General features: G+C 62.9%; 3 protein-coding genes across 23 annotated transcripts; 2 read left to right on the top strand and 1 right to left on the bottom strand.

Annotated features, from left to right (window-relative positions):
• Nucleotides 1-1,928: 1,928 nt before the first annotated feature.
• ZBTB45 (zinc finger and BTB domain containing 45) lies at nucleotides 1,929-6,641 on the top strand. Of its 2 annotated transcripts, none has more exons than XM_072847622.1 (3): nucleotides 1,929-1,991; nucleotides 3,047-4,101; nucleotides 5,976-6,641. In XM_072847622.1, the coding sequence occupies exons 2-3, from the start codon at nucleotides 3,105-3,107 to the stop codon at nucleotides 6,329-6,331; spliced, it is 1,353 nt and encodes a 450-aa protein (XP_072703723.1). In that variant the 5' UTR covers nucleotides 1,929-1,991; nucleotides 3,047-3,104; the 3' UTR covers nucleotides 6,332-6,641. The 2 variants fall into 2 exon arrangements, with proteins under 2 accessions (XP_072703723.1, XP_072703725.1); XM_072847624.1 differs by lacking the exon at nucleotides 1,929-1,991 and adding an exon at nucleotides 2,900-2,951.
• A 22-nt stretch (nucleotides 6,642-6,663) lies between these two features.
• Nucleotides 6,664-11,986, bottom strand: LOC140644618 (uncharacterized). Its single transcript, XM_072847638.1, has 4 exons — nucleotides 11,917-11,986; nucleotides 10,290-10,373; nucleotides 8,885-8,951; nucleotides 6,664-8,387 (listed from the first exon to the last, which is right to left on the bottom strand). The coding sequence occupies exons 3-4, from the start codon at nucleotides 8,946-8,948 to the stop codon at nucleotides 7,804-7,806; spliced, it is 648 nt and encodes a 215-aa protein (XP_072703739.1). The 5' UTR covers nucleotides 8,949-8,951; nucleotides 10,290-10,373; nucleotides 11,917-11,986; the 3' UTR covers nucleotides 6,664-7,803.
• A 4,834-nt stretch (nucleotides 11,987-16,820) lies between these two features.
• Nucleotides 16,821-26,538, top strand: TRIM28 (tripartite motif containing 28). 20 transcript variants are annotated; one of them, XM_072847603.1, is made up of 19 exons: nucleotides 16,821-17,090; nucleotides 18,360-18,472; nucleotides 18,575-18,707; nucleotides 18,952-19,087; nucleotides 20,116-20,232; nucleotides 20,326-20,440; nucleotides 20,524-20,670; nucleotides 21,715-21,829; nucleotides 21,901-22,001; nucleotides 22,107-22,127; nucleotides 22,329-22,371; nucleotides 22,464-22,503; nucleotides 23,015-23,074; nucleotides 23,747-23,948; nucleotides 24,023-24,276; nucleotides 25,632-25,740; nucleotides 25,814-25,888; nucleotides 25,989-26,123; nucleotides 26,210-26,538. In XM_072847603.1, the coding sequence occupies exons 1-19, from the start codon at nucleotides 16,889-16,891 to the stop codon at nucleotides 26,378-26,380; spliced, it is 2,289 nt and encodes a 762-aa protein (XP_072703704.1). In that variant the 5' UTR covers nucleotides 16,821-16,888; the 3' UTR covers nucleotides 26,381-26,538. The 20 variants fall into 20 exon arrangements, with proteins under 20 accessions (XP_072703704.1, XP_072703703.1, XP_072703706.1 ...); XM_072847602.1 differs by having other exon boundaries at nucleotides 22,461-22,503; XM_072847605.1 differs by lacking the exon at nucleotides 22,107-22,127.
• The last annotated feature ends 75 nt before the right edge of the window (nucleotides 26,539-26,613 follow it).

Genomic DNA, 26,613 nt, shown 5'->3' with positions numbered 1-26,613 from the left:
TGGGTCAACATGGAGGGACAGAGGCCGACGTGGGCCAACACGGGCCAACACAGGTCAACATGGGTCATCATCAGCCAACATCACCCCACCACGTGGGACAGCCACAAGTACCGGGTTGTGGAGGGCGGAGCTCTGACACAGCCGTGATGTCATCACGGGGCAATGGATGATGTCAGAGACAGAAGGGAGTCAACATGAGAAGTCACGCCACGCCAGGGCCAGGAAGTGACATCACCAGTGGGCAAGAAGTGACATCACTCACAGAGCAGGAGCGTTATGCCTGACTTGGACCAATCTCTGACGTTACCAAGGGCCCAGGAAATGACATCATCAACTTATCAGGATGTGTGGCAGGCCCAGCTCGAGCAGTGATGTCATCACTGGATGAGGAAGTGATGTCACTGCTGGATGCAAGGGCACGAAGTGACATCATGGGCAGGCCAGGAGGTGCCACCACGCTCACAGCAGGCTGTGACATCACCAACAGACCAACTGCCCCTATGGGGCTGCTGTAGGGGTGGGGCAGTTTGGCCCTATGGGGTCTATAGGGGATCCCTGAGCCCATGGCGATCCCTACAGGGATCTATAGAGGATAGTAGCCCTATAGGGATCCCAGGGGGGAGCTGCCTATAGGGGATCCTAGCCATATAGTGATCCCCTGTGGGGATCTATAGGGGGATCCTGGCCCTAACAGGATTCCTATAAGGATCCCCAGATCATCCAGGCCTTACACAATCTATAGGGAGTCCATCTATGGGGATCCTTGTGGAGATCTACAGGGGATCATGGCCCCATGGTGATGCCTATGGGCAACTATAGGTTCTCCAGATGCTGTGGGGGTCCCCAGGGAGGTCTATAGGGGATCTAAGCCCTATGGGGATCTGTAGGGAAACCAGACCCTGTATGGATCAGCATGGGAATCTATAAGTGATCGAGGCCCTACAGGGGTCTACAGAGGGTCCAGGCCCTGTGGGGATCCTTATGGGGACCTACAGGGCACCTGGGCCCTATAGAGATCCCTATGGCAATCTATAAGTCATCCAGGATCTATAGGGGTCTAGAAGGAATCACAGCCCTATGGGGGATACTGAAGGGGGTCTCTAGGGCATGAAGGCCCCTACGCAGTTCTATAGGAGGGCCAGGCTCTACAGGGATTCCTGTGGGGCTCCATAGGGGATCCCAGACCTATGAGGAATGCCATGGGGATCTATAAGGCACCCAGGATCTATAGGGGTCTTAGGGGATCCTGGCCCCTATGGGGACCCCTCTGGGGGTCTGTAGAGGACTGTGACCCTATGGGGGCCCTTCTGGGGGTCTATAGAGGATCGTGGCCCTATGGGAGTCTATAGGGCACTGCAGCCTTATGCGGAACCTATGGGGGTCTATAGGGGATCCCAACCCTACTGAGAGCTATGGAGCTCTACAGGGGATCCCAGCCCTATGGGGGTCCCTGTGGGGTCCTATAGAGCTTCAGACTGTATGGGAGTCCCCATGGGCGTCTATAGGGGACTGCAGCCCAGTGGGGGTCCTGATGGGCGTCTATAGGGATCCCAGCCCTGCGGGGGTCCCTATGGGGGTCTATAGGCACTCGTACACTGTGGGGGTCCTTATGGAGGTCTATAGGGGCTCCCAACCCTACGGGGGTCCCTATGGGGTCTGTAGGGTGTTGTAGCACTATGGGGGTCCCTATGGGGGTCTACAGGGGATCCCGGCCCCAGGGGGGTCCCTATGGGGGTCTATAGGGGCCGGCGGCCCTGCAGACCCCCGCGGGCCCCCTACGGGTCCCGGCAGGGGCCGGGCCGCTCCCGCCCCGTCTCTATGGTGCGGGGGCGGCGGGAGGACCGCGCCGCGTCCCGCTCTATGGTCCCCGCTCACTTCCGCTCCGGCCCCTCCGGGCGCGCGGCCCCGGAAGTGACGCGCCGGGCTGCCGGAAGCGGCGGCGAAGGCGCTTCCGGGTGTCGGGGCCGGCGGCGGTTCCGGCGGGCGCGGAGGTGAGTGCGGCCCCGCCCCCGCCCCGCCCCCCGGACGCCCGGGTCCCTTGGGGGGGGAGGGGCCGGACGCCTGGGCCCGCGGGCGGGGGGTGGGGTGGGGGATGTCCCCCGGGTGTCGCCACACGCCGGTGACGTCCCGTGAGGTGTCCCCGGCCCCTGGTGACGCCCTGTCAGGCGTCCCCAAGCCCCCGTGATGTCATCAGCGCTCTCCCCGGCAGCCGGTGACGTCCCACAAGGTGTCCCCCGGCCCCTGGTGACGTCCCGGTGGCTTCCCCACCCCCCCGTCGATGTCCCCAGCCCCTGGTGACACCCCACCGGGTCTTCCCAGCCCCCAGTGATGTCCCTAAGGTGTCCCCAGCCCCTGGTGGTGCCCTGGTGGCATCTCCACACCACGTTGATGTCCCCAGCCCATGGTGACATCCCATAAGGTGTCTTCTCCACACCACGTTGATGTCCCCAGCTGTGTCCTTAACCCCCCGGAGATGTCCTCAGTGGTGTCCCATGATCCTGGTGTTGCCCTGGTGGCTTCTCTACCCCACATTGATGTCCCCAGCCTGTGGTGACACCCCATAAGGTGTCCCCAGCCCCTGGTGGTGCCCTGGTGTCTTCTCCACACCACGCTGATGTCCCCAGCTGTGTCCTTAACCCCCCCGGAGATGTCCTCAGTAGCGTCCCATGGTCCTGGTCATGCCCTGGTGGCATCTCCACACCATGTTGATGTCCCCAGCCCATGGTGACATCCCATAAGGTGTCTTCTCCACACCGCGTTGATGTCCCCAGATGTGTCCTTAACCCCCCCAGAGATGTCCTCAGTGGTGTCCCAAGACCCTCACGATGCCCTGGTGTCTTCTCCACACCACGTTGATGTCCTCAGCCCCTGGTGATGCCCTGGTGGCTTCTCCGTACCACATTGATGTCCCCAGCCCATGGTGATGTCCCATAAGGTGTCCCCAGCCCTTGGTGATTCCTTTGTGGCTTCTCCACACCATGTTGATGTTCCCAGCCCCTGGTGACACCCCATATGATGTCCCCAAACCCTGTTGCTCTTCTCTCAGGTATCTCCAGACCTCACCGACGACCCCCCGGTCCCCGCCAGCGCCCGTCCCCGCGGCCATGGCGGAGGCGGTCCACTACATCCACCTCCAGAACTTCAGCCGCTCGCTCCTGGAGACCCTCAACGGGCAACGCTTGGGCGGCCACTTCTGTGACGTGACCGTTCGCATCCGGGAGGCCACCCTACGGGCCCACCGCTGCGTCCTGGCCGCCGGCAGCCCCTTCTTCCACGACAAGCTGCTGTTGGGTCACTCGGCCATCGAGGTGCCACCCGTCGTCCCCAGCGGAGCCGTGCGGCAGCTGGTGGAGTTCATGTACAGCGGTTGCTTGGTGGTGGCCCAGTCGGAAGCTCTCCAGATCCTCACCGCCGCCTCCATCCTCCAGATCAAGACGGTCATCGACGAGTGCACCCAGATCATCTCCCAGAGCCGCGGTCCCAAGGCGCTGCCCCCTGCCCGCCCGCCCCGCCCCGAGGCCGTCCCGGCGCCCGCCGACCCCCGCCACAAGCCTCTGCCGGTGCCGGCACCGCCGGAGCCCGACGTCCGCTTCGGTCCAGCCGAGCCGGCGCCGAGCTGCCACAGCCGCAAGCAGCGCCAACCGCTGCGGCTCCAGCTGCCGGTCAAGGAGGAGGAAGAGGAGGAAGGGGGGGGCACCGCGGGCGGTGAGGAAGGCTTCGCCCCCCTGCCCTTCGCTGCTGAGGAGCCCCCATTTTTCGGCGCCCCCGAGGTCTTCACCGACGCCTTCCTGCCCCCCTGGCCCGGCGAGGAGGGCGGCAAGTTCGGGCCCGACTGCAGCCTGGAGGCGCTGGGCCGGGCGCCGGCGTTCGGTGCCAAGGCGGTGACGGGGGGCAACGGTTTTGGCTTCGCGCCGCCGCCGCCGCCGCCGCTCTACGAGGGGGGCGCGGAGGGGGGGCTGAGCGGGGGGGGCATCCCCCCGGCCCCCGAGGTGCCCCAGCCCGGCCCCTCGCGGTGCCCCGAGCCCTCCTACCAGTGCGGCCACTGCCAGAAGACCTTCAGCTCCCGCAAGAACTACACCAAACACATGTTCATCCACTCCGGTGAGGGGACACCGGGGTGGGGACACGGTGGGGGGGACACGGGGCCCACCCAGCTCCCTGGGGTCCCTTGTGGGGGATGCGATGGGGACGGTGAGGGTGGGGGGAGGTGGGGACGTGGAAGGGTGGGGAGATGTTGGGAGGACAAGGATGTGGGGCGATGGGGATGGTGCAGTGAGGGAGCGGGGACGTGGGGGGACGGGGACACTGGGATGGTGACGTTGGGGGATGGGGGTGTGGAGGGATGGGGACAGGGATGTGGCGGGGACCCACGTTGACCTGTGTTGACCCGTGTTACTCCACGTCAATCCATGTCAACACATGTTGCTCTGTGTTGCTCCGTGTTGACGTGCGTTGCTCCATGTGATCAGTGTTGACCCGTGTCACTGTGTTGACCGTGTCACTATGTGGTGACCCACGTCAGTCTGTGTTGACCCGTGTTGACCCCTGTCGCTCCGTGTCAGTCCATGTCAACACATGTTGCTCTGTCTTGATCCATGTTGACCTGCGTTGCTCCACATTGATCAGTGTTGACCTGTGTCACTATGTGGTGACCCACATCAGTCTGTGTTGACCCGTGTTGATCCATGTTTGCTGCCCCATGTTGATCTGCGTTGCCTCATGTTGACCCCCGTTGACCCCTGTTGACCTGTGCTGACCAGTGTTGATCCATGTTGACCTGTGTTGATCCATGTTGACCCCTAGTGATCTATGTTGACCCATGTCACTCCATGTTGTTCCATTTTGACCCACGTAGACCTCTGTGGATCCATGATGTCCCGTGTCATTCTGTGTTGACCCATGTTGATGCAGTGTTGACCTGTGTTCACCCATGTTGACCCGTGTTGACCAGTGGTGACCCATGTCATTCTGTGTTGCTCCATTTTGACCCAGGTTGATCTGTTGACCCACGTTAATCCATCTTCACCTGTGGATCCATGCTGACCCACGTTGATCTGTGTTGCTCCACGTTGACTTGTGTTGATCTGTTGACCCATGTTGACCTGTGCTGACCCGTGTTGTTCCATGCTCACCAGTGGAACCATGTTGACCTGTGTTGGTCTGTGTTGACCCATGTTGACCTGTGTTGACCTATGTTGGTCCATGTTCACCCATGTTGCTCCATGTTACCTGTGTTGACCCATGATGACCATGTTGACCCGTGTTGACTTGTGTTGACCCTCATCGATGCACGTCACTCCCTTTTGACCCATGTCACTCCATGTTGACCTGTGTTGATCTGTGTTGGCTCATGTTGACCCATGTCACTCCATGTTGACCTGTGTTGACCCATGTTCACCCATTAACTTGTGTTGCTCCATGTTGACCCCTGGCAACCTGTGTTGCTCCACGTTGACCTGTATTGGTCCATGTTGCTCCATGTTGACCTGTATTGGTCCATGTTGCTCCACGTTGACCTGTATTGGTCCATGTTGACCCCTATCAACCTGTGTTGCTCCACGTTGACCTGTATTGGTCCATGTTGACCCCTATCAACCTGTGTTGCTCCACGTTGACCTGTATTGGTCCATGTTGACCCCTATCAACCTGTGTTGCTCCACGTTGACCTGTATTGGTCCATGTTGACCCCTAACAACCTGTGTTGCTCCACGTTGACCTGTATTGGTCCATGTTGCTCCATGTTGACCTGTATTGGTCCATGTTGACCCTGTCAACTTGTGTTGCTCCATGTTGATCCATGCTGACCTGTACTGATCCATGTTGACTCATGTTGACCCCTGTCAACCTGTGTTGCTCCGTGTTGCTCCATTTTGACCCCTATTGATCCATGTTGACCCACGTTGATCCGTGTTGACCCATATCGATCCGTGTTGACCCATATTGATCCAAGTTGACCCACGGTTGTCTCTCTGTAGGCGAGAAGCCCCACCAGTGCTCCATCTGCTGGCGCTCCTTCTCACTCCGTGACTACCTGCTGAAGCACATGGTGACCCACACGGGTGTCCGCGCCTTCCAGTGCGGTGTCTGCTGCAAACGCTTCACCCAGAAGAGCTCCCTCAACGTCCACATGCGCACCCACCGCCCCGAGCGCTTCCAGTGCCGCCTCTGCACCAAGGGCTTTTCCCACCGCACCCTCCTTGAGCGCCACGCCGCTGCCACCCACCCCGTGCCACCGCCGGGGCCACCGCCAGGGCCGCCACCACCTGAAGGTGGGCTGACAACGTGGCCAGGCACCGAGGCTGCGGGTGCCGGCCCCACTCACACGGCATGAGGGTGCCCCGTGGGGGTCTCTGTCACCCCCGAACTGCCTCAGGGGTGGGCTTTGGGGCTCCCCCGTGCCTGTGGATGAGCCCCCAGGGCTGTCTGAGCACCCCAGGGTGAAACCTGGAGGACTTTGACCTCACCCCAGCCATGGATTTGATGCCCTGGATGGACAGATGGAGGGAGATGGGGTCCGACCCACTTGTCCCCTCCTGGCGATGTGGTTTCCGTCCCCCCAAACCGCGGTGGTGGGGGAGGTTAAACAGACTTAGAGGCACCGGCGGGTGGTGAAAATCAACACGCGGGTTTTAAAGACCGTTTTAGTGCTGTTATTGCAATTTTTTTCCCTAAAAATTCCCCCCCTCCTCACTGCTTGCCCACATGACATCTCACCTACTGAATAGTGGGTGCCAATCGTAGGCATGTGGCCACCACAGAAGGGCCATGGTAGCCTGTTGGCCATGTCATGGGACCTTCCCAAGTCTTTGTGATGATGACGGGTGCCAATGGGACCAAACTACATCCCCGTGGCCACCACAGACAAGCTGTAGTAGCCATTGGGCCATGTCATGGGTCCCCCCCGAGTCTTTGTGTCCACCTTCAGCCCCAATGTCATCTCTTTTTGCCCACGTGGCTTCTCCACGAGCCAATGGGAGGCACCAGTGGGGCAAGCCCACATCCCCATTGGTCACATCATGGGCCCTCCCCAAGTCTTTGTCTTGACAATGAGCACCAGCGGAGCCAAACCACATCTCTGTGGCCACCACAGAAGGGCTGTAGTAGCCATTGGCCGAGTCATGGACCCTTCCCAAGCCTTTGCATTGGTGATGGGCACCAAAAAGGCCAAACCACATCCCCATGGCTACCACAGAAGGGCTGCAGTAGCCGTTGGCCACATCATGAGTCCTCCCCAACTCTTTGCGTCCACGTTTGTCCCCAGTCCTGTGGCTTTTTGCCTACATGGGTTCCCCACAAGCCAACAATGGGCATTGATGGAGCCAAACCATGTCCCCATGGCCACCACAGAAGAGTCATAGAGTCATTGGCCACATCGTCGGTCCTCCCCAAGTCGTTTACATTGATAATGAGTGCCAGTGGGCCAAACTACGTCCCCGTGGCCACCACGGAAGGGCTGTAGCAGCCGCTGGCCATGTCGTGGCTCCTACTGCAGTCTTTGTGTTGATGACGGGTGCCGATAGGGCCAACCCACGGGCACGCGGCCATCACAGAACAACTGTAACAACCACTAGCCACATCCTAGATCTTCCTGAAGTCTTTGTATTGACGATAGGCGCCAACGGGGCCAAACCACGTCCCCACGGCCACCACAGAAGGGCTGTAGCAGCCATTGACCATGTCATGGGTTCTCCATGAATCTTTCTGTTGATGATGGGCACCAGCAGGTCAAACCACATCCCCATGGTCACCACAGAAGCACCATCGTCTGCTCCGCCACCTCCTCCCTTCTCCTTGGGGAGCCCCTCAGAGCCCCCGGTGCACCGCCAGGGCCGGACTGGGTCCCCGCTCAGCTGCGTGGAGGCGGCGGTGGCGAGCGAGGTGGGAGCCGCGGCTGAAGGTCTTGGGGCAATCGGGACAGCGGTAGGGCTTCTCGCCGGTGTGGGTGCGCTGGTGCTCGAGCAGACGGGCGCTCTCACCGAAGCATTTGCCGCACTGGCCGCACTGGAAGGGTTTTTGGCCGCTGTGGAGACGGCGGTGCTGGCTGAGGTTGGAGCTCCAGCCGAAACGTTTGCCGCAGGCGCTGCACTCGTAGGGTTTCTCGCCGGTGTGGGTGCGCTGGTGCTGCAGGAGGTTGGAGTTCTGGGTGAAGCTCTTGGCGCAGGCGCTGCACTTGTAGGGCTTCTCGCCCGTGTGGGTGCCCAGGTGCCGCATCAGGTGCGAGCTCTGCCCAAAGGCCTTGCCGCATTCGGTGCACTTGTAGGGTTTCTGGGTACGCGGGGGGGGTGTGGGGGGCAGTCCCCAGGGCCAGCCCAGGGCGGGTGACAGGGGCAGCGGTGGTGACGTCACCAGGCTCCCGGGGGTGTCCATCTCTGGGGACTTCATGGTGCCTGTGGGGACATGGAGATGGGCGTCACCGTAGGAATCCCTAATTGCCCTCCCTGGGTTTCTTAATTGCCCCCAGTATCCCAAATTGATCCTCGGAATTCCCAGATCACCTCAGATCTCCCAGATCACCCCTTGATCTCCCTCACTGCCCCCCGGATCTCCCATATTGCCTCCCAAGCCATAGGGTGCCCTCTCAGACCCAAATTGCATTTGGAGATGACCAGGAGGAACACGGAGGTCAGGGATGGACCTGGGTTGGGTTGGAGCAAGGACCCCTCAGAGGTCCCATGTGTGTGTGTGTCCCACTCTGGTGGGATGGAGCTGGGGAAGAGACCCAGGGACGTGGTGGGTCTCCATCCTTGGAGGTCCTCAGACTTCACTGGGGGGACCCACGAGGAACCTGGATGAGATGGACCTGCTTTGGTCAACCTTGGACCCCTCTGCTGTCCCATGATGCTTTGCGGTGCCCCCCCTGCACCCCCTCCTGGGCAGGGCTCACCTCCGTGGGTGCCGGATACCGTCCCCCCGTCCCTGTCGCCGGGCGGCTCCTCTGGCTGCTCCATGGCCTGTGGGGAGATGTGGGGTGGGGGGTCAGCACCCACCTCCCCCCAAAAGAGGACCCAGGCGGCCGGGGTGGGAACGCGGGGGGGGCCACCCTCTGCCAGGGCTAGAGAGACTGGGGGGTGCCCTGGATGTGCTGGGGGGGGCACCCGGGAGGGGTCCTGGGGGGACAGAGGTGGAGGTGGGACAAGGGGGATCTTGGGGGGCACGGGGGAGGGGAACTGACTATGGAGGTGCACCGAGGGTGAAGGGGGACGTGGGGGACCTCCAGACCGGGAGGGAAGGGACCCCAAAAGGGGTGAGCGTGGAGGAGAGACCGGGGCGGCATCGGGGGCTCACTGCGGGGGGTGTCCCGGGACCGGGGGGAGCCCGGGAGGGGCCACCGGACGTGGGAAGGGCACCGGGGACGGGGGGGCGACACCGAGGGGGGGTCGGGACTTGGGTGGGAGGGCGACACAGGGGGGCCCAGGGGGGCTCCAGGCCGGTCCCGGGGTGTCCTTCCACGGGGTGCCCCCCGGTGTCCCCGTCCCCCCGCCCCCACCTCACCTAACCGCCGCGGAGCCGCCGCCACCGCCCCGCGCCCCCGGAAGCGCTCGGGCACCGCTAGGGGCCGCTCCGGGCCGCTCGGAGGACCGCAACTCGATGGTGTTAACCCCCTCCGCGCCGTCCTGCCCCGACTCCCCCCACGGCGGGGCCCTGCATCATATTTTGGGGTGGGGGCAGTTTTCCCCATTTCGGCAGGTTTTTGCCCCATTTTGCAGCCTCACCCAAGGGCTGCGGGGAGCCCCGAGGGGCAGAGTTAAGGGGATGGGGGGGGTCTCCAGGTCCCAGAGGCTGCAGGGGGGCGTCCAGAGCCGAATTTGGGGAGACAGAGCCCAAGGGTGGGGGCTTGAGGGTCCAGAGCCGGGGCGGGGTGTCCGGAGCTGAGTTTGGGGTGTCCCTGAGGTGACTCATGTCCCCGCTGGTGGGTGACAAGGCCGGAGCGCTGGCGATGGCTCCCCGAGGTCCCCATGGTGACGAGCAGAGTTAAGGGGATTCCCGACGTCCATATTTTGGGGTCCTTTGGGGCTCCTGCAGGCAGATTCGATGACACCCGGCAGCCATTTTGGTGTCCCCGAGGGCTACTTGTGTCCCCACCGGTGGATGACAAGGCCAGAGCGCTGGTGGTGGCTCCCCAACATTCCCACGGTGACGGGCAGAGTTAAGGGGATTCTCCAATCTCTTGTGTTTTGGTGGCCACAGGGTTGCCCAGAGGCAGATTTGGTGACAACCGGCACCCGTTTCGGTGTCCCCGAGGGCTACTTGTGTCCCTGCCGGTGGGTGACGAGCGCCGAAGGTCTTACCACCGTCGCCGCAGCGCTGGGCCCCTGGTGCCAGCGGGGACGTGGGGACCGGGGACGGTCGCGGAGGGTTGGCAGGGCCGGGGGCTGTGGAGAGAGGGAAGAGTGAGGGGGGGACGGGGTGTGGGGACGCTGGGGACATGCAGAGGGACATGGGGGACACGCGGAGGGACGTGGGGATGTGGGGGGACACACAGAGATGGGGACATTCGAAGTGACACGGGGACACACATGCAGAGTGATGTGGGGGACATTTGGAGTGAGATGGGGATGTGGGGGACGCACGGTGTGACATGGGGGGCACGTGGAGGGACACGGGGGACATTCAAGAGTGACATGGGGATGTGGGGGGACACACGGTGTGACATGGGAGACGTGAAGGGACATGGGGGACATTTGGAGTGACATGGGGACATGGGGACACATGCGGTGTGACATGGGGGACATGTAAAGGGACATGAGGGACATTCGGAGTGACATGGGGACATGGGGACACATGTGGTGTGACATGGGGGACATGTAAAGGGACATGGGGACACATGCGGTGTGACATGGGGGACATGTAAAGGGACATGGGGGACATTCAGAGGGACATGGGGACACATGTGGTGTGACATGGGGACATGTAAAGGGACATGGGGGACATTTGGAGTGACATGGGGACATGGGGACACATGTGGTGTGACATGGGGGACATGTAAAGGGACATGGGGGACATTCAGAGGGACATGGGGACACATGCGGTGTGACATGGGGGACATGTAAAGGGACATGGGGGACATTTGGAGTGACATGGGGATGTGGGGGACATGCAGTGTGATATGGGGGACACGTGGAGTGACATGAGGACATGGGGACACACACGGAGTGACATGGGGGACATGTGGAGAGAGCTAGGGGACATTCGGAGTGACATGGGGACGTGGGGGACACATGAAGGGACATGGGGGACATTCAGAGTGACATGGGGATATGGGGGGACACATGAAGCGACATGGGGGACATTGAGTGACATGGGGACGTGGGGGGCCATGTGGTGTGACAAGGGGGACACGTGGAGGAACATGGGGGAGATACATGTGAGACATGGGGACACAGAGAACACAGTGCGATGTGAGGGGACACATGGTGTGACCTGGGGACACGGGGTCACGGAGGGACACACAGAGTCACAGGGGATGTGGGGGGACACCTGGCGTAACATGCGGGGGGACATGAGAGGACATGGGGACACGGGGGATCTGGGGAGAGACAAGGTGGAGACATGATGACATATGGGGACATGAAGGGACTTTGAGAGACCCAAGGACACATGGGGGACATGGTGGAGACATGGTGGGGACACAAGGGGACGCACAAGGGGACACCAAGGGGATGTGGAGGGACCTGGGGACACACAGAGAGACATGGTAGGGACACAAGGAGATCCTGGGGGACACTGAGGGACATGGGGGGACTGGAGGCACTTGGGGGGACACGAGGGCACATGGGGGGACACTGAGGGACACGGAGGGACCTTGAGGGGGACACGAGGACCTGCAGGGGACATGGAGGGGACCCAGGGGACATTGAGGGACCTGGGGACACGGAGGGGGACATGGGGGGACCCGAGGGGACACGGGGTGCTCACCAGGGGGGGCGTGGGGGGGACGCTGTCCCGGGACCGCCAGCGCCCAGGGGCCCTCGGCCAGGAACATGGCGCCTGCGGGGACACCACCGTCAGCCAGTGCTCCCAGTGCCCCCCGGGGCCCTCCCAGTAATGCCCCCAGTAACCACCAGTGCCCTCCCAGCATTCCCAGTAAAACCAGTGCTCTCCCAGGACCCCCAGCGCTCCCAGTACCTCCCAGTGCTTCCTGTGACTCCCCCCAGTGTTCCCAGTAACCCCCAGTGCCTCCCAAGTGCTCCCAGTAACATCCCAGAGCTCTTAGTTTCCCCCAGTCGACCTTCCCAGTGCTCCCAGTAACTCTGCCCCGGGGCTCCTAGTGCTCCCGGTAACCCCCTTGCTGGCCTCCTTAGTGCTCCCAGTTCACTACAGCACTCCCAGTCCCCCCTTAGTGCTCCCAGTCCCTCCCCAGTGCTCCCAGTTCTGCCCTCCAGCACACCCAGTAACTCCCTGGTGCCCCGCAGTGTCCACCCCCTCAGCCTGCCCAGCTCTCCCAGTCCCTCCCCAGTGCTCCCAGTCCTGCCCCCCAGCACTCCCAGTCCCCCTCCAGCACTCCCAGTAACCCCTGGTGCCCCCAGTGTCCACCCCCAGCCTCCCCAGCTCTCCCAGTGCCCCCTTAGTGCTCCCAGTCCTGCCCCCCAGCACTCCCAGTCCCCTCCAGTACTCCCAGTAACCCCTGGTGCCCCCCAGTGTCCACCCCCCAGCCTCCCCAGCTCTCCCAGTGCCCCCTTAGTGCTCCCAGTTCTGCCCCCCAGCACTCCCAGTCCCCCTCCAGCACTCCCAGTAACCCCTGGTGCCCCCAGTGTCCACCCCCCAGCCTCCCCAGCTCTCCCAGTGCCCCCTTAGTGCTCCCAGTTCTTTCCCCCAGCACTCCCAGTCCCCTCCAGCACTCCCAGTAACCCCTGGTGCCCCCCAGTGTCCACCCCCAGCCTCCCCAGCTCTCCCAGTGCCCCCTTAGTGCTCCCAGTTCTGCCCCCCAGCACTCCCAGTAACCCCTGGTGCCCCCAGTGTCCACCCCCCAGCCTCCCCAGCTCTCCCAGTGCCCCCTTAGTGCTCCCAGTTCTGCCCCCAGCACTCCCAGTCCCCTCCAGCACTCCCAGTAACCCCCTGGTGCCCCCCAGTGTCCACCCCCAGCCTCCCCAGCTCTCCCAGTGCCCCCTTAGTGCTCCCAGTTCTTTCCCCCAGCACTCCCAGTCCCCTCCAGCACTCCCAGTAACCCCCTGGTGCCCCCAGTGTCCACCCCCCAGCCTCCCCAGCTCTCCCAGTGCCCCCTTAGTGCTCCCAGTTCTGCCCCCAGCACTCCCAGTAACCCCCTGGTGCCCCCCAGTGTCCACCCCCCAGCCTCCCCAGCTCTCCCAGTGCCCCCTTAGTGCTCCCAGTTCTGCCCCCAGCACTCCCAGTCCCCCTCCAGCACTCCCAGTAACCCCCTGGTGCCCCCAGTGTCCACCCCCCAGCCTCCCCAGCTCTCCCAGTGCCCCCTTAGTGCTCCCAGTTCTGCCCCCCAGCACTCCCAGTAACCCCCTGGTGCCCCCAGTGTCCACCCCCAGCCTCCCCAGCTCTCCCAGTGCCCCCTTAGTGCTCCCAGTTCTGCCCCCCAGCACTCCCAGTCCCCCTCCAGCACTCCCAGTAACCCCCTGGTGCCCCCCAGTGTCCACCCCCCAGCCTCCCCAGCTCTCCCAGTGCCCCCTTAGTGCTCCCAGTTCTGCCCCCAGCACTCCCAGTCCCCCTCCAGCACTCCCAGTAACCCCCTGGTGCCCCCAGTGTCCACCCCCCAGCCTCCCCAGCTCTCCCAGTGCCCCCTTAGTGCTCCCAGTTCTTTCCCCCAGCACTCCCAGTCCCCCTCCAGCACTCCCAGTAACCCCTGGTGCCCCCCAGTGTCCACCCCCAGCCTCCCCAGCTCTCCCAGTGCCCCCTTAGTGCTCCCAGTTCTGCCCCCCAGCACTCCCAGTAACCCCCTGGTGCCCCCAGTGTCCACCCCCCAGCCTCCCCAGCTCTCCCAGTGCCCCCTTAGTGCTCCCAGTTCTGCCCCCCAGCACTCCCAGTCCCCCTCCAGCACTCCCAGTAACCCCTGGTGCCCCCAGTGTCCACCCCCCAGCCTCCCCAGCTCTCCCAGTGCCCCCTTAGTGCTCCCAGTTCTGCCCCCCAGCACTCCCAGTCCCCCTCCAGCACTCCCAGTAACCCCCTGGTGCCCCCAGTGTCCACCCCCCAGCCTCCCCAGCTCTCCCAGTGCCCCCTTAGTGCTCCCAGTTCTGCCCCCAGCACTCCCAGTAACCCCCTGGTGCCCCCCAGTGTCCACCCCCCAGCCTCCCCAGCTCTCCCAGTGCCCCCTTAGTGCTCCCAGTCCCTCCCATCTCTCCCAGTGTCGTCCGTGTCCCCCCCCCCCCCGTCCCAGTACCTCCGGCGGGCCCTGCCCCGGGTCGGGCCGAGCTGGCGGGAGGGGCGGAAAAGGGGGGGGGCGCGCCCCGCCCGTACCGGGGGGACCGGGAGGCACCAAGGAGGGACCGGGAGAGCCGGGGGGACCCGGGGGGAGCCGAGGGGGCCGGGGCGGCACCGGGGGGACGAACGGGGGGGGGGGACGGGCGGTACCGGAGGGGCGGTACCGGGGGCGCCCCGCCCCCCCCGTGGGGTCGGTACCAGGGCCCTGTCGTCGGTGTCCCCACCCCACATGGGTGCCAGCACCCCAGGGACACCCAGGAGGGATGTCCCCATCCCCGGGACATGTCACCACTCTGGGGACACCTAGGAGGGGTGTCACCGTGCCGAGGACACCCACGTGGGTGTCCCCACCCCAGGGCAGGAGGTGACTCAGTGTCTCAGCACCCATAGGGGTCCCCCATCCTCCCCCAGTAGCTCCCAGTTGGGTGCCAGATCCCCATTGGTGCAGGGTGGGGACACCTACAGGTGACACATGACACAGGCCCCGGGGACACCCGAGAGGGCCCCCATGGCGGGGTGAGGAGGGGGAGACCCCCCCTCCATGGACTGGGGATGGGGGACAGGCAGGAAGGCCCCAAACTGGGAGAGAGGCTCCCAAACTGGGAGAGAGGCTCCCAAACTGGGAAAGGTGGAGGGGGTGTGAGCAGGGACCCGCCCCCCCCCCGCCCAAACTGGGAGTTGGGAAGAGCGAAACCCTTCCCAAACTGGGAATGAAGGAGAGGAACCCCCCCCTCAAACTGGGAATGGAGGAGGGGAGAAGCACCCCAACTGGGAATGGGAGAGGGGAGAAGCACCCAAACTGGGAATTGGGGAGTGGAACCCCCCCCCCCCCAAACTAGGAATGGGGGAAGGGATTCAGACAGACCCCATCTTGTGTCGGGGTGGGTCCAGTCACCCCCGCAGTTTCGGGGCTCCCCCCAAGCCTCCCGGCGGGTCATTAAACCAGCCAAAATTTGGGTGCTTTTGGGAGGGCACGGGAGATATTTACCCCCATGGGTAGTGAGGGGAGCCCCAGTTTGGCCCAGTTTGCCCCCGCTCTGCCGCCCTGGGCCCCCCAAACACCTATACGACCCCCCCGTAACTTTCCCCCAGCTTTGGCTTTAAGTCATCCTCTCCAGTGGTGAAGTTAAGTATTTTTAAGGTGTTTTTACTCACTTGCACATGGGTCTGGGGACCTCAAAGCCCCCTTGGAGACTCAGGTTTCTCCTCTGGGGGTAAAATCGGGCGTTAAACTGACTGAGAAGCAAAAACATGGGGCGGAATGAGATGGGTGGGTGGAGGGAAGCGCAGGAGGCTTGGGGGTAGCCCAGGGGGTGTTGGATGGGGTTGCCGGGGCAGGACGGGGGGCTGAGGGAGCCGAATCGGGGCTGTCCAGGCCGGTCCTGGCATGGTTGAGGGCTAGCTCTGAGGGAGGGTGGTGATTTCGGGCTGACACCAGGGACTCGGGCCCAGGTCTGGCTCACACCACAACCTAGAGCCAGGTTCTGGCCTTAGGCCCTTGCCCACAACCAGCCTTACACCTGGGCCTCAGCCCCGGCCCAAGACCAGCCCTTGAGCGGGTCCTTGCCCAGAGCCAGGGCTGAGCTTAGGCCCCAGTCCAGCCCCAGGCTGACAGCCAAGCCCTGGCATAACCACGCTCAGAGCTGGGCCTTGCCCCAGGCCTGCACCCACACCCAGGCCCAGACCCAAACCCAAGCCCAGGGCCGCATCCAGGACCAGCCCAAGGCCAGCCCCATATCCCGCTCTGAGCCCACACCCAGGCCCAGCCCTGGGCCGCCATCAACACCCACTCTGCATCCTTCCCCCATCCCAGTCTTGCCCTGAGACCCCCGAGGTGGGGGCCTCCTCCCTCCCCCGGGACCCCCACCCATACCCCCGCCCACCTCAGCCGAACCGGAGTGACTCCGGACCGGCTCTAGGGATGCTGAGGTACTTGCAAAGGTGATTGGTTCGCTGAGCTGTCGATCAGAGCCTCTTCCCCGCCTCCCCGAGCAGTGTGGATGACGATTGGCTAAGTGCAACGTCCATCTTAAAAGTCACCGCCTTTTCTGAGCTGATTCGACCGCTGGTTGGTCCAGCGCCTGAACGCCCTCTTGGCTTCCAGACCATATTCGCCCTCCCACCCTGGGGGTGGAACGCTTGGAAGAAGCGGATTAGATGCATGAGCTGTCAGTCCGCGCTCTCCAGATGCCTATTGGCTTAATAAGGTGTGGACTCCACCCACTGAGTGAGGTGATTGGTCCGTCCCCTTTAACTCCACCCCCGCGCCGCTCACGTGCCGGCGGCTCCTTCCCGCCTCTCTCTAGATGCTGGTCCCGCCTTCCCGGTCCGCCTGCACCTCCCATTGCCTTCCCGCCCTGTCAATCTCATATAGTCCCCGCCTCCTCGGCGCACGGCGGGCGCTGACTGGCTGCTCCCGGAGGAGGAGGCGGCTCCTGCGCGCGCAGCCGGCGGGGGACTCGCGAGCCTCCTGGTGAGGGGGCTGAGGGGGGCAGCGGCCGCCATGTCAGGCCCGGCGGTGGAGGCGGCCGGCCCCGCCGGGAGGCGACCGGACTCGCTGGACCTGCTGGAGCGTTGTGGCGTCTGCCGGGAGCGGCTGAGGGCCGAGCGGGAACCGCGGCTGCTGCCCTGCCTCCACTCGGTCTGCCGGGAGTGCCTGCGGGCCGCGCCGGGCCCTGCCGCCGCCCCCACCCCGGATGGACCAGGTGAGGCGAGGGCACCTTAGCGGGGGGGGTGTCAAGGTGTGTTAACGGGGGCGAGGGAGCCCTGCCATGGAGGGGGAAGGACCGTGTGAGGCCCAGCTAAAGGGGGGAGCGTACAAGGCTGTGGAAGGGGGGGTCGTGGAAGGCTGTAGAGGGGTGGGAGGGTGGGGCCGAGATGCGCCAGCGGGGCCAAGAGCCGTGCGAGGGGGGTGCGTGTGTGTGTGCAAGGCCGGGGAGGGCGTACGGGCAGGTAGGGTGGCACAAACAGTCCTGTGAGGGTGTGAAGAGGGATCAGGGTGGGCCTGGGCGCCTGCGAGGGCGTTTTGAGGGTGGTGTGGGATCCGAGCCCTGCTGGGGGGTGCAAGCGGACCCGTGGGTGAAGCAGCTGGGGTGCTGTCGACACCTTTAGCTTCTCCCGGAGCTTCCTGCATGGGTCATCGTGTGTGGGGCTTTGGCTGGATGTGGAGTGGTCTGTGGGGTCTCTGCAAGCCTCCTGTGCTTGGTAGCCTCCTTCACCCCCCAGTTTGTCATTCTGGGCAGCCCCCAGCTGCCCTACGGCTGCTCCGACCCCACCCGGACCCCTGGGTCCTTCCTGCCATGGGGTTGTCCTACCCCAGGGGGGACACTCTGACCCCGTTCCTGGCGGTTGCCACCGCTGCGGCTCCTTATTGCCATCTCCGCACCCCTCCACCTCGGCGGGGAGGCTTCTGGAGAGATCAAAAGCACCGCATCCTCTGGCCGCGTCTGTGGCAGATAACATCTCAACCGTTGCTGTGCCGCCTCCCGAGGCGAGGAGGAGGAGGAAGGGTAAATCAGCGGCTGCTGCGAAGGTGGATGACGGAGCTGAGCAAGAGGCAGCGACCGTGGAGGTTTGCGGTGGATATTGGGAGAAACTTCCCTACCCGGCAGTTTGGCTGACCAAGCCATAGGTGACCTGTGCCAATGCTGGACCTGCTTTGGGAGCAGGGACCCCCTGAGGTGCTGTCCCCTCTGCGATGACATCAGGGACAGCGTTGGGGGCATGGTGGGGCTCCAGTTTTGGAGGTCTCCAAGGTCTGCACGTGACCGTCAGGACCCAGCATCTTCTGGTTTCTTCCTTCTCCACCGGAGCCCGTTAGCGGCTCACCCTGCTAACGAGCCACCACGTTTTTGGCAGGCACAAGGCACCGTGTGGGTCCATGAGGAGACTCTCTAGTGACAAACGGTGGTGACCGGGGTTTGGGTGACCCTGGGCCCCCCTTGACATCCCCCCCACCGCTTCTCTCCCCACAGTGGTCGACTGCCCCATCTGCAAACACCAGTGTCACCTGAAGGATGTCGTGGAGAACTACTTCCTGAGGGACAGCGGGGCCGAGGCGGCTGCCACCAGCCAGGGGTCAAGTCAGGTAACGCATCGTTAATGCTTAATTAATGAGTAATTAGGGTGAAGCGAGCTCCCCGCAGCTGGGTGGGCCTGGTGTCCCCACACCGTGTCTCTTGTCCCGCAGTGCTGCACCAGCTGCGAGGACAACGCGCTGGCCACCAGCTACTGCGTGGAGTGCTCGGAGCCGCTCTGTGAGACCTGTGTGGAGGCCCACCAGCGCGTCAAGTACACCAAGGACCACACGGTCCGGGCCACAGGTCCGTCCTTGTCACCGCGCTGTCACCGTCCTTGTCACCGCGCTGTCACCGTCCTTGTCACCGCGCTGTCACCACCCTTTCCGAGACGGTGACCTTGTGGCTGGCGCATCCCTGGGCACGTCTGGAGGTGCCGCCGCGGTGGCCGTGCCTGTCCCGCAGGGACACTTACTCTGTCAGCGGGTCCCACTGGGTGCCGGTGACATCGTGGTGACATCATGGTGGTGTCATACTGTGTTTCCCACAGACAGCGGCAAGGCGAAGGAGGGGGAGCGTGCCGTGTACTGCTCCGTGCACAAGCACGAGCCGCTGGTGCTCTTCTGCGACACGTGCGACACGCTCACCTGCCGTGACTGCCAGCTCAACGCGCACAAGGACCACCAGTGAGTAGGCACCGGCAGTAATTAATTTAATATAAATTAATTTTTTCATGGCTAATTATTGCTTGGATCAGTTATCCTGCTCGTTATCCCTTAAAAACAGTGATCTGGGGCAAGTCAGATGACTGATCAAATTTATTTATTGACTGGAAAGGTCACCTGCAGCACCTTAAATGTGTTTTTAATGAGTATCTAAGAAGGTAGATAACTAATTAAGCTGATTAACTAGTTATTGGAAGAGAACTGAAGTTAGCCTGCAGGCTAATTATTTTTATCAATTAGTTATTGATTTTAAAAGTGAAGCGCATTAGTTATTAGTTGGCCAACTACTGAAGGGATTGACTGAGTAGACGATTAGTTAATTTTGGTTAATTTTTGTTTTTAACCAGATCGGTATGTTATCTGATTAATTACTTTGTTAATTAGTGGAGTGGTTGGTTTGAGGGGCTCAAATTGCTTTTAGGTTTTAAGGGATTGGAGATATCTAATTTGCTAGTCCTGAAAACTCAATTTAATTACCTTCTCAGTTATTTCAATTAGCTTGATTTTTTTTTAACTAATTTTTTTTTTTAATAGCCTGGTTTTGCTCTCAGACTGGTTAAATTTCCTGGTTGAATCGATAACTAATTCATTATCTGGTTATCCAAGCAGGTATCTAGTTAGGTTACTTACCTGATTGATTTGTTTTATTAAAAGCATTTTTGATGCATAAGATCTAATTCAGTTAAAGTAAATAACTAAGTTAACGTTCTGTGGCTGACGAGTTTGTTAGCTCGGCCAGCTCCTTAACTGACATTAACTTGATTATTGTCTAACAAGTTAACGAGGAAGTTATTTAAGAATTGAGTGGGTTAACTCATTCAAATTGGTTCCCTTCTCCAGTGGCTCCAGGAGTCGGGGGGGTCTCTGTGGGGGCTATTTTGGCCCCCTGCCATGGGTCGCTGGTGTCAGGGGCTGCACCCCTCGGGGCATTCTGGGGCTCGCAGCCCCCCCCAGCCCTGTTGCGACCCCCTTTTTCCCTGCCCCTGCAGGTACCAGTTCCTGGAGGATGCGGTGAGGAACCAGCGGAAGATGCTGGCGACACTGGTGAAGCGCCTGGGTGACAAACACGCCAGCCTGCAGCGCTCCACCAAGGAAGTGCGCAGCTTGTACGTGCCCCGCTTGCCCCCCCCCGTGGGGCAATTATCTGCCCCCGACGGGGGCATTTCCCCCCCCTCACCCCTTCCCTCCTCTGCGGGCAGCATCCGCCAGGTGACGGACGTGCAGAAGCGGGTGCAGGTGGACGTGAAGATGGCCATCCTCCAGATCATGAAGGAGCTCAACAAGCGCGGCAAGGTGCTGGTGAGCGACGCCCAGGTGAGCCGGGTGGTGACGCATTGTCAGTGCTTCTCCTGTCACCGTCCCTCTGCCCTGAGGTGGCATTGTCCCCCTCCTCACAGAGGGTGACGGAGGGGCAGCAGGAGAAGCTGGAGCGGCAGCACTGGGCCATGACCAAGCTGCAGCGGCACCAGGAGCACATCCTCCGCTTCGCCTCCTGGGCCCTGGAGAGCGACAACAGCACCGCTCTGCTGCTCTCCAAGAAGTTGGTGAGATGCCGAGGGGCCGAAACGCCCTCGCAGACACCCCTAAACCCCTCACCTTGGGCAGGGACCCCCCTGTGACCGGTAGTTGGGGACCGTCGGTTCCCCTGTCACTGTGACTGTTCTCTGGGACCCGTGGGGAAGCGGGTGCTGGAGAGTGAAGCCAAGCCCCGAGCTGTGTTGTGTCTCAGCTTGGGATCTGCTTTCTTCTGGGTCCCCTGTTTTGGGGGGACGTGGGGTGAAGCGGGGTCAGAAGATTGTCTCCTGAGGAGTGGTTTGTCCCCAGCTCCCCCTCAGCCTCCCCAGGGTGCCCCATGTCCCCTGCTGCCTCCCCGTCCGTGTCCCTGTGGCTGCGTGTCCCCAGGGTGCTGCAGCGGGGTCCCTGGGGCATGCTGGGTCCCCTGGGGGTCCCCATGCTGTAATGGGAGCCCCCCTGCCGGGGGGTATCCACAGCAAGTCTCAAAGTCCCTGTGATGTGACGGGTGACACGTTGGGTCCCCTTGGGGTCCCTGTGACATCATGGGTGATGCAGTGGGTCCCATTGCAGTTCCCATGGTGTGATGGGTGCTGCAGCGGGTCCCTTCGGGGTCCCAGTGGCATTATGGCTGCCCCTGGGCTGCTGCCATGTGTCCCCTCGGGGTCCTTGTGGCACAGTGGGTGCACCAGAGCGCTGTCATGTGTCCCCTTTGGGTCACCATGATGTGACCAGTGCCCTTGGGGTGCTGCTATGTGTCCCCGCAGGGTCCCCACGATATGATGGGTATCTCTGGGGCGCTGCCATGTGTCCCCTCGGGGTCCCCATGTTGTGACAGCTGCCCTGGGACACTGCCGCATGTCCCCTCGAGGTCCCTGTGATGCAGCAAGTGTCCCCAGCATGCTGCTATGTGTCCCCTCAGGGTCCCCACGATATGATGGGTGTCTCTGGGATGCTGCCACGTTTCCCCTTGGGCTTCCCGCGTTGTGACAACCACCCCTAGGATGCTGTCACGCGTATCCCCGATGAGGTCTCCCGGTTGTGACGAGTCCCCCCCTCTCCCCTGCGCCCCCCAGATCTACTTCCAGCTCCACCGCGCCCTCAAGATGATCGTGGACCCCGTGGAGCCACAGGGTGACATGAAATTCCAGTGGGACCTCAACGCCTGGACCAAGAGCGCCGAGAGCTTTGGTGAGCCCCCGGGGAGGGGACACCCCTGGGGACACCCGGGCCCCCCCTGACACCACTCACCCCCCTCGCAGGCACCATCATCTCGGAGCAGAGCCTCCCCCCGCCCTCCCTCAGCCCCCAGCCGCCGGCTGCCAGCCCCCGTGGCCCCAGCCCTGCCGTGGGTGTCTCGCAGGTACCTCCAGGGGGGTAGGGGTGTGTGTTTTTTGGGGGGGGGGGGACAGGTCTTGTACCCGTGGGTGCCCCCCTGGTAATGGACCCCCGCCAATCTCTTCTCCAGGGCCCCCTGCAAGCCACGGTGGTGAGCAAAGGGCAATATGCCCCCGGCCCCCTTCTGCAGCCCCCGGTGGGACCCCAAATCAGGGCTGAGGAGGGGCAGGGGAACCCCAGTATCCCACAGAGTGGTTGTGGGGAGCTGGGGATGCCCACCCTGCCTCAGTTTCCCCTGGGGGATGAGGGGCTGGGCTGCCCCGACCTGTCCCCTCCCCACCTTTACCCACAGATGGCCGAGAGCCCCGGGGACATGGCTGCGGGTGCTGAGCTTGGTGAGTGGGGGGGTGACACGGGGGGACCTGGGAGGGTGGGAGGAGGATGAGGGAGGGCAGGAAGGCCCCTGATGTGGGTTTTTTCTCAGCAGCCAACAGCCCCCCCGAAGCTGCTGTCACAGGAGTGAAGAGGTGAGCGTGGCAGAACCCCTTGTCCCCTTGTCCCTGGGGATCTGCTGGCCCTTGTCACCCTGTGCCTTGGGGGGTGGCTTTGAACCCCCCCACATAGTTGTCCTGTGTCACCCTGTACCTGGGACCCCGTCACAGTGTGCCCGGGGGTGGCTTAGGCAGCACTGTCCCTTGTCACTCCCTACGTGGGACCTCCTTTCCTTGTCACCCCACACCAGGGACCCTATGCCTTGTCACCCCGTGTCCAGGGGGTGGCAGGGACACCTTCTCACCCCATACCCAGGGTCCCCCCACCCTTGTCACCTCATCCCCTGGGGTGGCCCCAGTCCCCCATGTCCCCTGTCACTCCATACCCAGGCACGGAGGACAGGGGACAGGGCCGCTGTGTCCCTGTCATTGTCCCTGTGTAGCGGGGCTCCATCCCGGGAGGTCTCCCAGCTGGGAGGAACACAATTTTGGGGCTTGGGGGGCTGCCTGGGGCCCCCCAGGGTGCCCTGATGATCTTGTTATACAGGAGAAAACACGTTAATCCTCCTGGGGAGGAGAAGTTTGTTAAGAAGCTGCTCGTTAAGCGGTAATGACGAGGGCCTGAGGGGGGGTGGGGGGTGGGGGAGTCAGGGCACCTCCATTCTGACAGCGAGTTGAGGGGGCGGAAGATGGAGCCCCGGGCCTGGGGTAACCCTGTCCCTTGTGCCTTGCCCTTGTCCCCCGGTACCCACAGGTGACTGGGACCCTCCTGTTCCTTGTCACCCTGCACCCAATGCTCCCCTGACCACCCTTGTCACCTCTGTCCAGGGGCAGCTGCGAGACCCACCCCCTGCCAATCCCATCCCTTGTCACCCCCTTCCTGAGGGTTCCTTGTCTGCGATGTCCCTGTCCCCTGTCACTCTGTTCCTGGGGTCCCCTGCTTCTTATCCCCTGTATCAGGGAGTGGCTAGGTTCCTGTGTGCCAGGGGGTGACCAGGACACCCCTGTCCCTTGTCACCCTGTACCCAATGCTCCCCTGAGCCTTGTCACTCTGTTCCTGGGGTCCCCCCTGTCTTGTCCCCCTGTGCCAGGGGGTGGCTGGGGTCCCCCTTGTCCCCTTTGTGCTGCAGGGTGGCTGGCAGCCCTCCCTGTTGGCACCTCCGTCCTGAAGGGACTAGGGGCTGCCAGCACCCCAAACCCCAAGGAAATCTACCCAGGAGGGTTGAGGGGGGTCCCCCAAAATCCTGACACCCCCCCCCTCCCCCCCCGTGCCCCCCAGGAGCCGCCCCGCCGGGGGCCCGGTGAATGCCCTCCTCCGCAAGGTGCCGCGGGTCAGCCTGGAGCGGCTGGACCTGGATCTGTCGGGAGCGGCGCAGCCCCCCGTCTTCCGCGTCTTCCCCGGCACCTCGGCCGAGGACTTCAGCCTCATCATCATCGAGCGGGGGGCGCAGCCGCGGCCCCCCGTCACCCTCACCATCAAGGTGGGCGTCCCTCTGTCCGTCCCCGCCTCCCTCCCTGTCCATCCGTCTCACTCCTCTCTTCCCTGCCCTCGCAGGAGGAGCAGCAGGAGGCGGCCATCGGGGACACCCAGGACACCAAGCCGGTGGGGCTGCTTCCTGAGCACCCCGGGGTGCTGGGACCCTCCGGACCCTCGCTGGGGCTGGGATCTGCCCCCCCGGGGGTCTCCCCCGGCTCCGGGGTCTCTTGTTGCCGCGTCTGCTGCCAGGCCGGTGCTGTGGTGATGTGCGACTGTTGTGAGCGCTGCTACCACCTCGACTGTCACCTCCCTGCCCTCCAGGAGGTCCCCAGGTATGCCTGGGATCCACTGGGCAGCCTGGGATCCGCTGCTCCTGGTCATTTCCCCGGGTCCCCCTACATCCCTGGGATCCACCGATCTCCCGGCCCTGAGGGTCGCCGCTCCATCGTGTCCCCTTAGGGCTCCTCTGGCACTGCTAGATCCCCCCGGATTTACTGCTCTCCCCTGGGATCCCCCTTGCTGGGGGTTACTGCCCCATGGCATCGTGGAGGATCTTGGGGATCTGCCGCTCCCCGGATCTTCAGGGATCACCCAGAACCACCAGATCTTTGGAGTCTGCTGATTTCTCACAGGATCTACTCATCTCCCATAGGATCTCTTGCTTCCTTGTCCCAGGATGGGGATGGAATTGCTTCCACGCCTCCTGATTCCTTGGGGGGGATCCTCTGGTGCCACTAGATTCCTTGAGTGATCACTGGCCTCTGGGATCTACCTGCCCCCCCACCCCAGATCCAGTTCTTCCCCAACCCAGAGGTCATTGGCCGCTGCTGGAGCTTTGGGAGATGCTTGACCCTAGTCCATGTCTCTCCCTTGGGATCTGTTGGTGTCTTTTGGGATCCACTGATCCTTCCTCCGAGGGAGTTGCTGCCAGCCAGGTTTTCCAGTCCTTGGTTGCTACTGGATCCCCAGGATTTGCTGTTTTTTTTTTTTTTTTTTTTCCCTGGAATTTTCCAACCCCATGGACCAGGCCAGCTCTCAGATCCACACAGGGACCACCCTATGATCCCTGGAGATCCCATCTCAATCCTTGTGGAGGTCCAGCTGTTGACCACAGAGCCCTGGGCTTCTGCTTTCTGCCATCCATGGAGGGACCCACCTCTCAAGCCCAGATCCTCTGGGATCTCCTGGCCCTCATCTGCATTGGGATCTACCTGTTGATCCCAAATCCTGGGGGAACCTGCGGTGTCCAGCCCCATGGTGCCCTACTCCTCCATCCCTGACCCTCCTGGATCCCTTGTAGGCCCTCAAGGACCTGGGGGCCTAAACAGCAACGCAGATCCCTTGGGGATCTACTGCCCTGATCCATGGGAGAGTCACACATCGATCTTGGATCAATTGGGACCTCTTTTGATCCCTTGGGAGCTGGTATCCCCCCTCCATCGTGGACCCCCCTCCTCTTGATCCTTTGCTGCCTGGCTCTGATCTGTGTGGGAATCCCCCTGCTGATCTAAACCCTGTGGGATCCACTGTCCCTGAGCCCCATGGCTGCCCCCACCCCCTCGATCCCAGATGCCTGGGGAGCTCTGGGCCCCAATCCCGGGGGCTCTGCCCGTGCTGCAGTGAACAAGCTAGGAGAGGAGGGGGACCGCCCGATCCCCTCACCTGATCCCCTCGCCCGATCCCGCAGCCCCGAGTGGAGGTGTCTGCTGTGCCAGGGCCTGCCACCCCCCAGCGAGGACCTCGCCGACGGCTTCGAGGAGGGGCCGCCCCACAAACTCTGCCACCTGGACCAGCAGGTAGGTATGGGGGAGTGATCAGGGGATCCAGTGGTGCATGAAGGGATCGAGGGATCCCTTTAAATCCCTGCAGAAATGTGAGTACGTGCTGCTGGAGCTGCTCTGCCACGAGCCCTGCCGGCCCCTCCACCGCCTCTCCAGCTCCCCGGTGAGTCCTGCGGTGTGGGGCAGGGGATCCCTCACCCCCCGCCGGGATCCCTCACCCTGCTGGGATCCCTCACCCCCTGCCGCTGCCGCCCCCTCCCCAGGCCGGCCACGACGCCATCGACCTGACCCTCATCCGTGCCAAGCTGCAGGAGAAGCTCACCCCCCACTACCGCTGCCCCGAGGAGTTCGCCCGTGACGTCTGGAGGATGATCCGGCAGTTCAACCGCCTCACCGAGGTACGGGGCACCCCCGGGGCGGGTTTTTGGGGGGCTGGGGGGGGTCGAGCCCCCCCTCCTCACCCCTCTTTTCCCCCCCTCCCCAGGACAAGGCGGACGTTCAGTCCATCCTGGGCCTACAGCGGTTCTTCGAAGCCCGGCTCAGCGCCGCCTTCGGTGACCGCAAGTTCTCCTCCGCCCTCCTCCTCGAGCCCGCCATCCCTCTGGACGAGGCCGAAGGGTCGCCGGCCCCCCCCGCCAGCTCCCTGGGGCCCTGATGCCGCGATCCTGCCCCGGTGCCCCCAGGGACCGCGAGCAGGGATGGGGTGCTGTCCCCGTCCCCCCTCACCCCCCACGGCGGCTGTCCCCCTCCCCCCCGTGGGGGTGTCCCTGTTTGCGTCTATCGGAGAAATAAAGCCATCGTCTCGGCCTCCTGGAGCTCCTCCCTCCTCTTGGGGCTGGATCCCCCATTTTGTCTCCTCCTGGTGCCCCCCCACTTCCATCCTTTTGC

Source organism: Ciconia boyciana, chromosome 28 (genome assembly GCF_034638445.1).
Source record: "Ciconia boyciana chromosome 28, ASM3463844v1, whole genome shotgun sequence".
In the NCBI taxonomy this organism is placed as follows: Eukaryota; Metazoa; Chordata; class Aves; order Ciconiiformes; family Ciconiidae; genus Ciconia; species Ciconia boyciana.
Note: the sequence above shows the minus strand (reverse complement) of the source record. Positions and strands in the feature narration are given on the sequence as shown.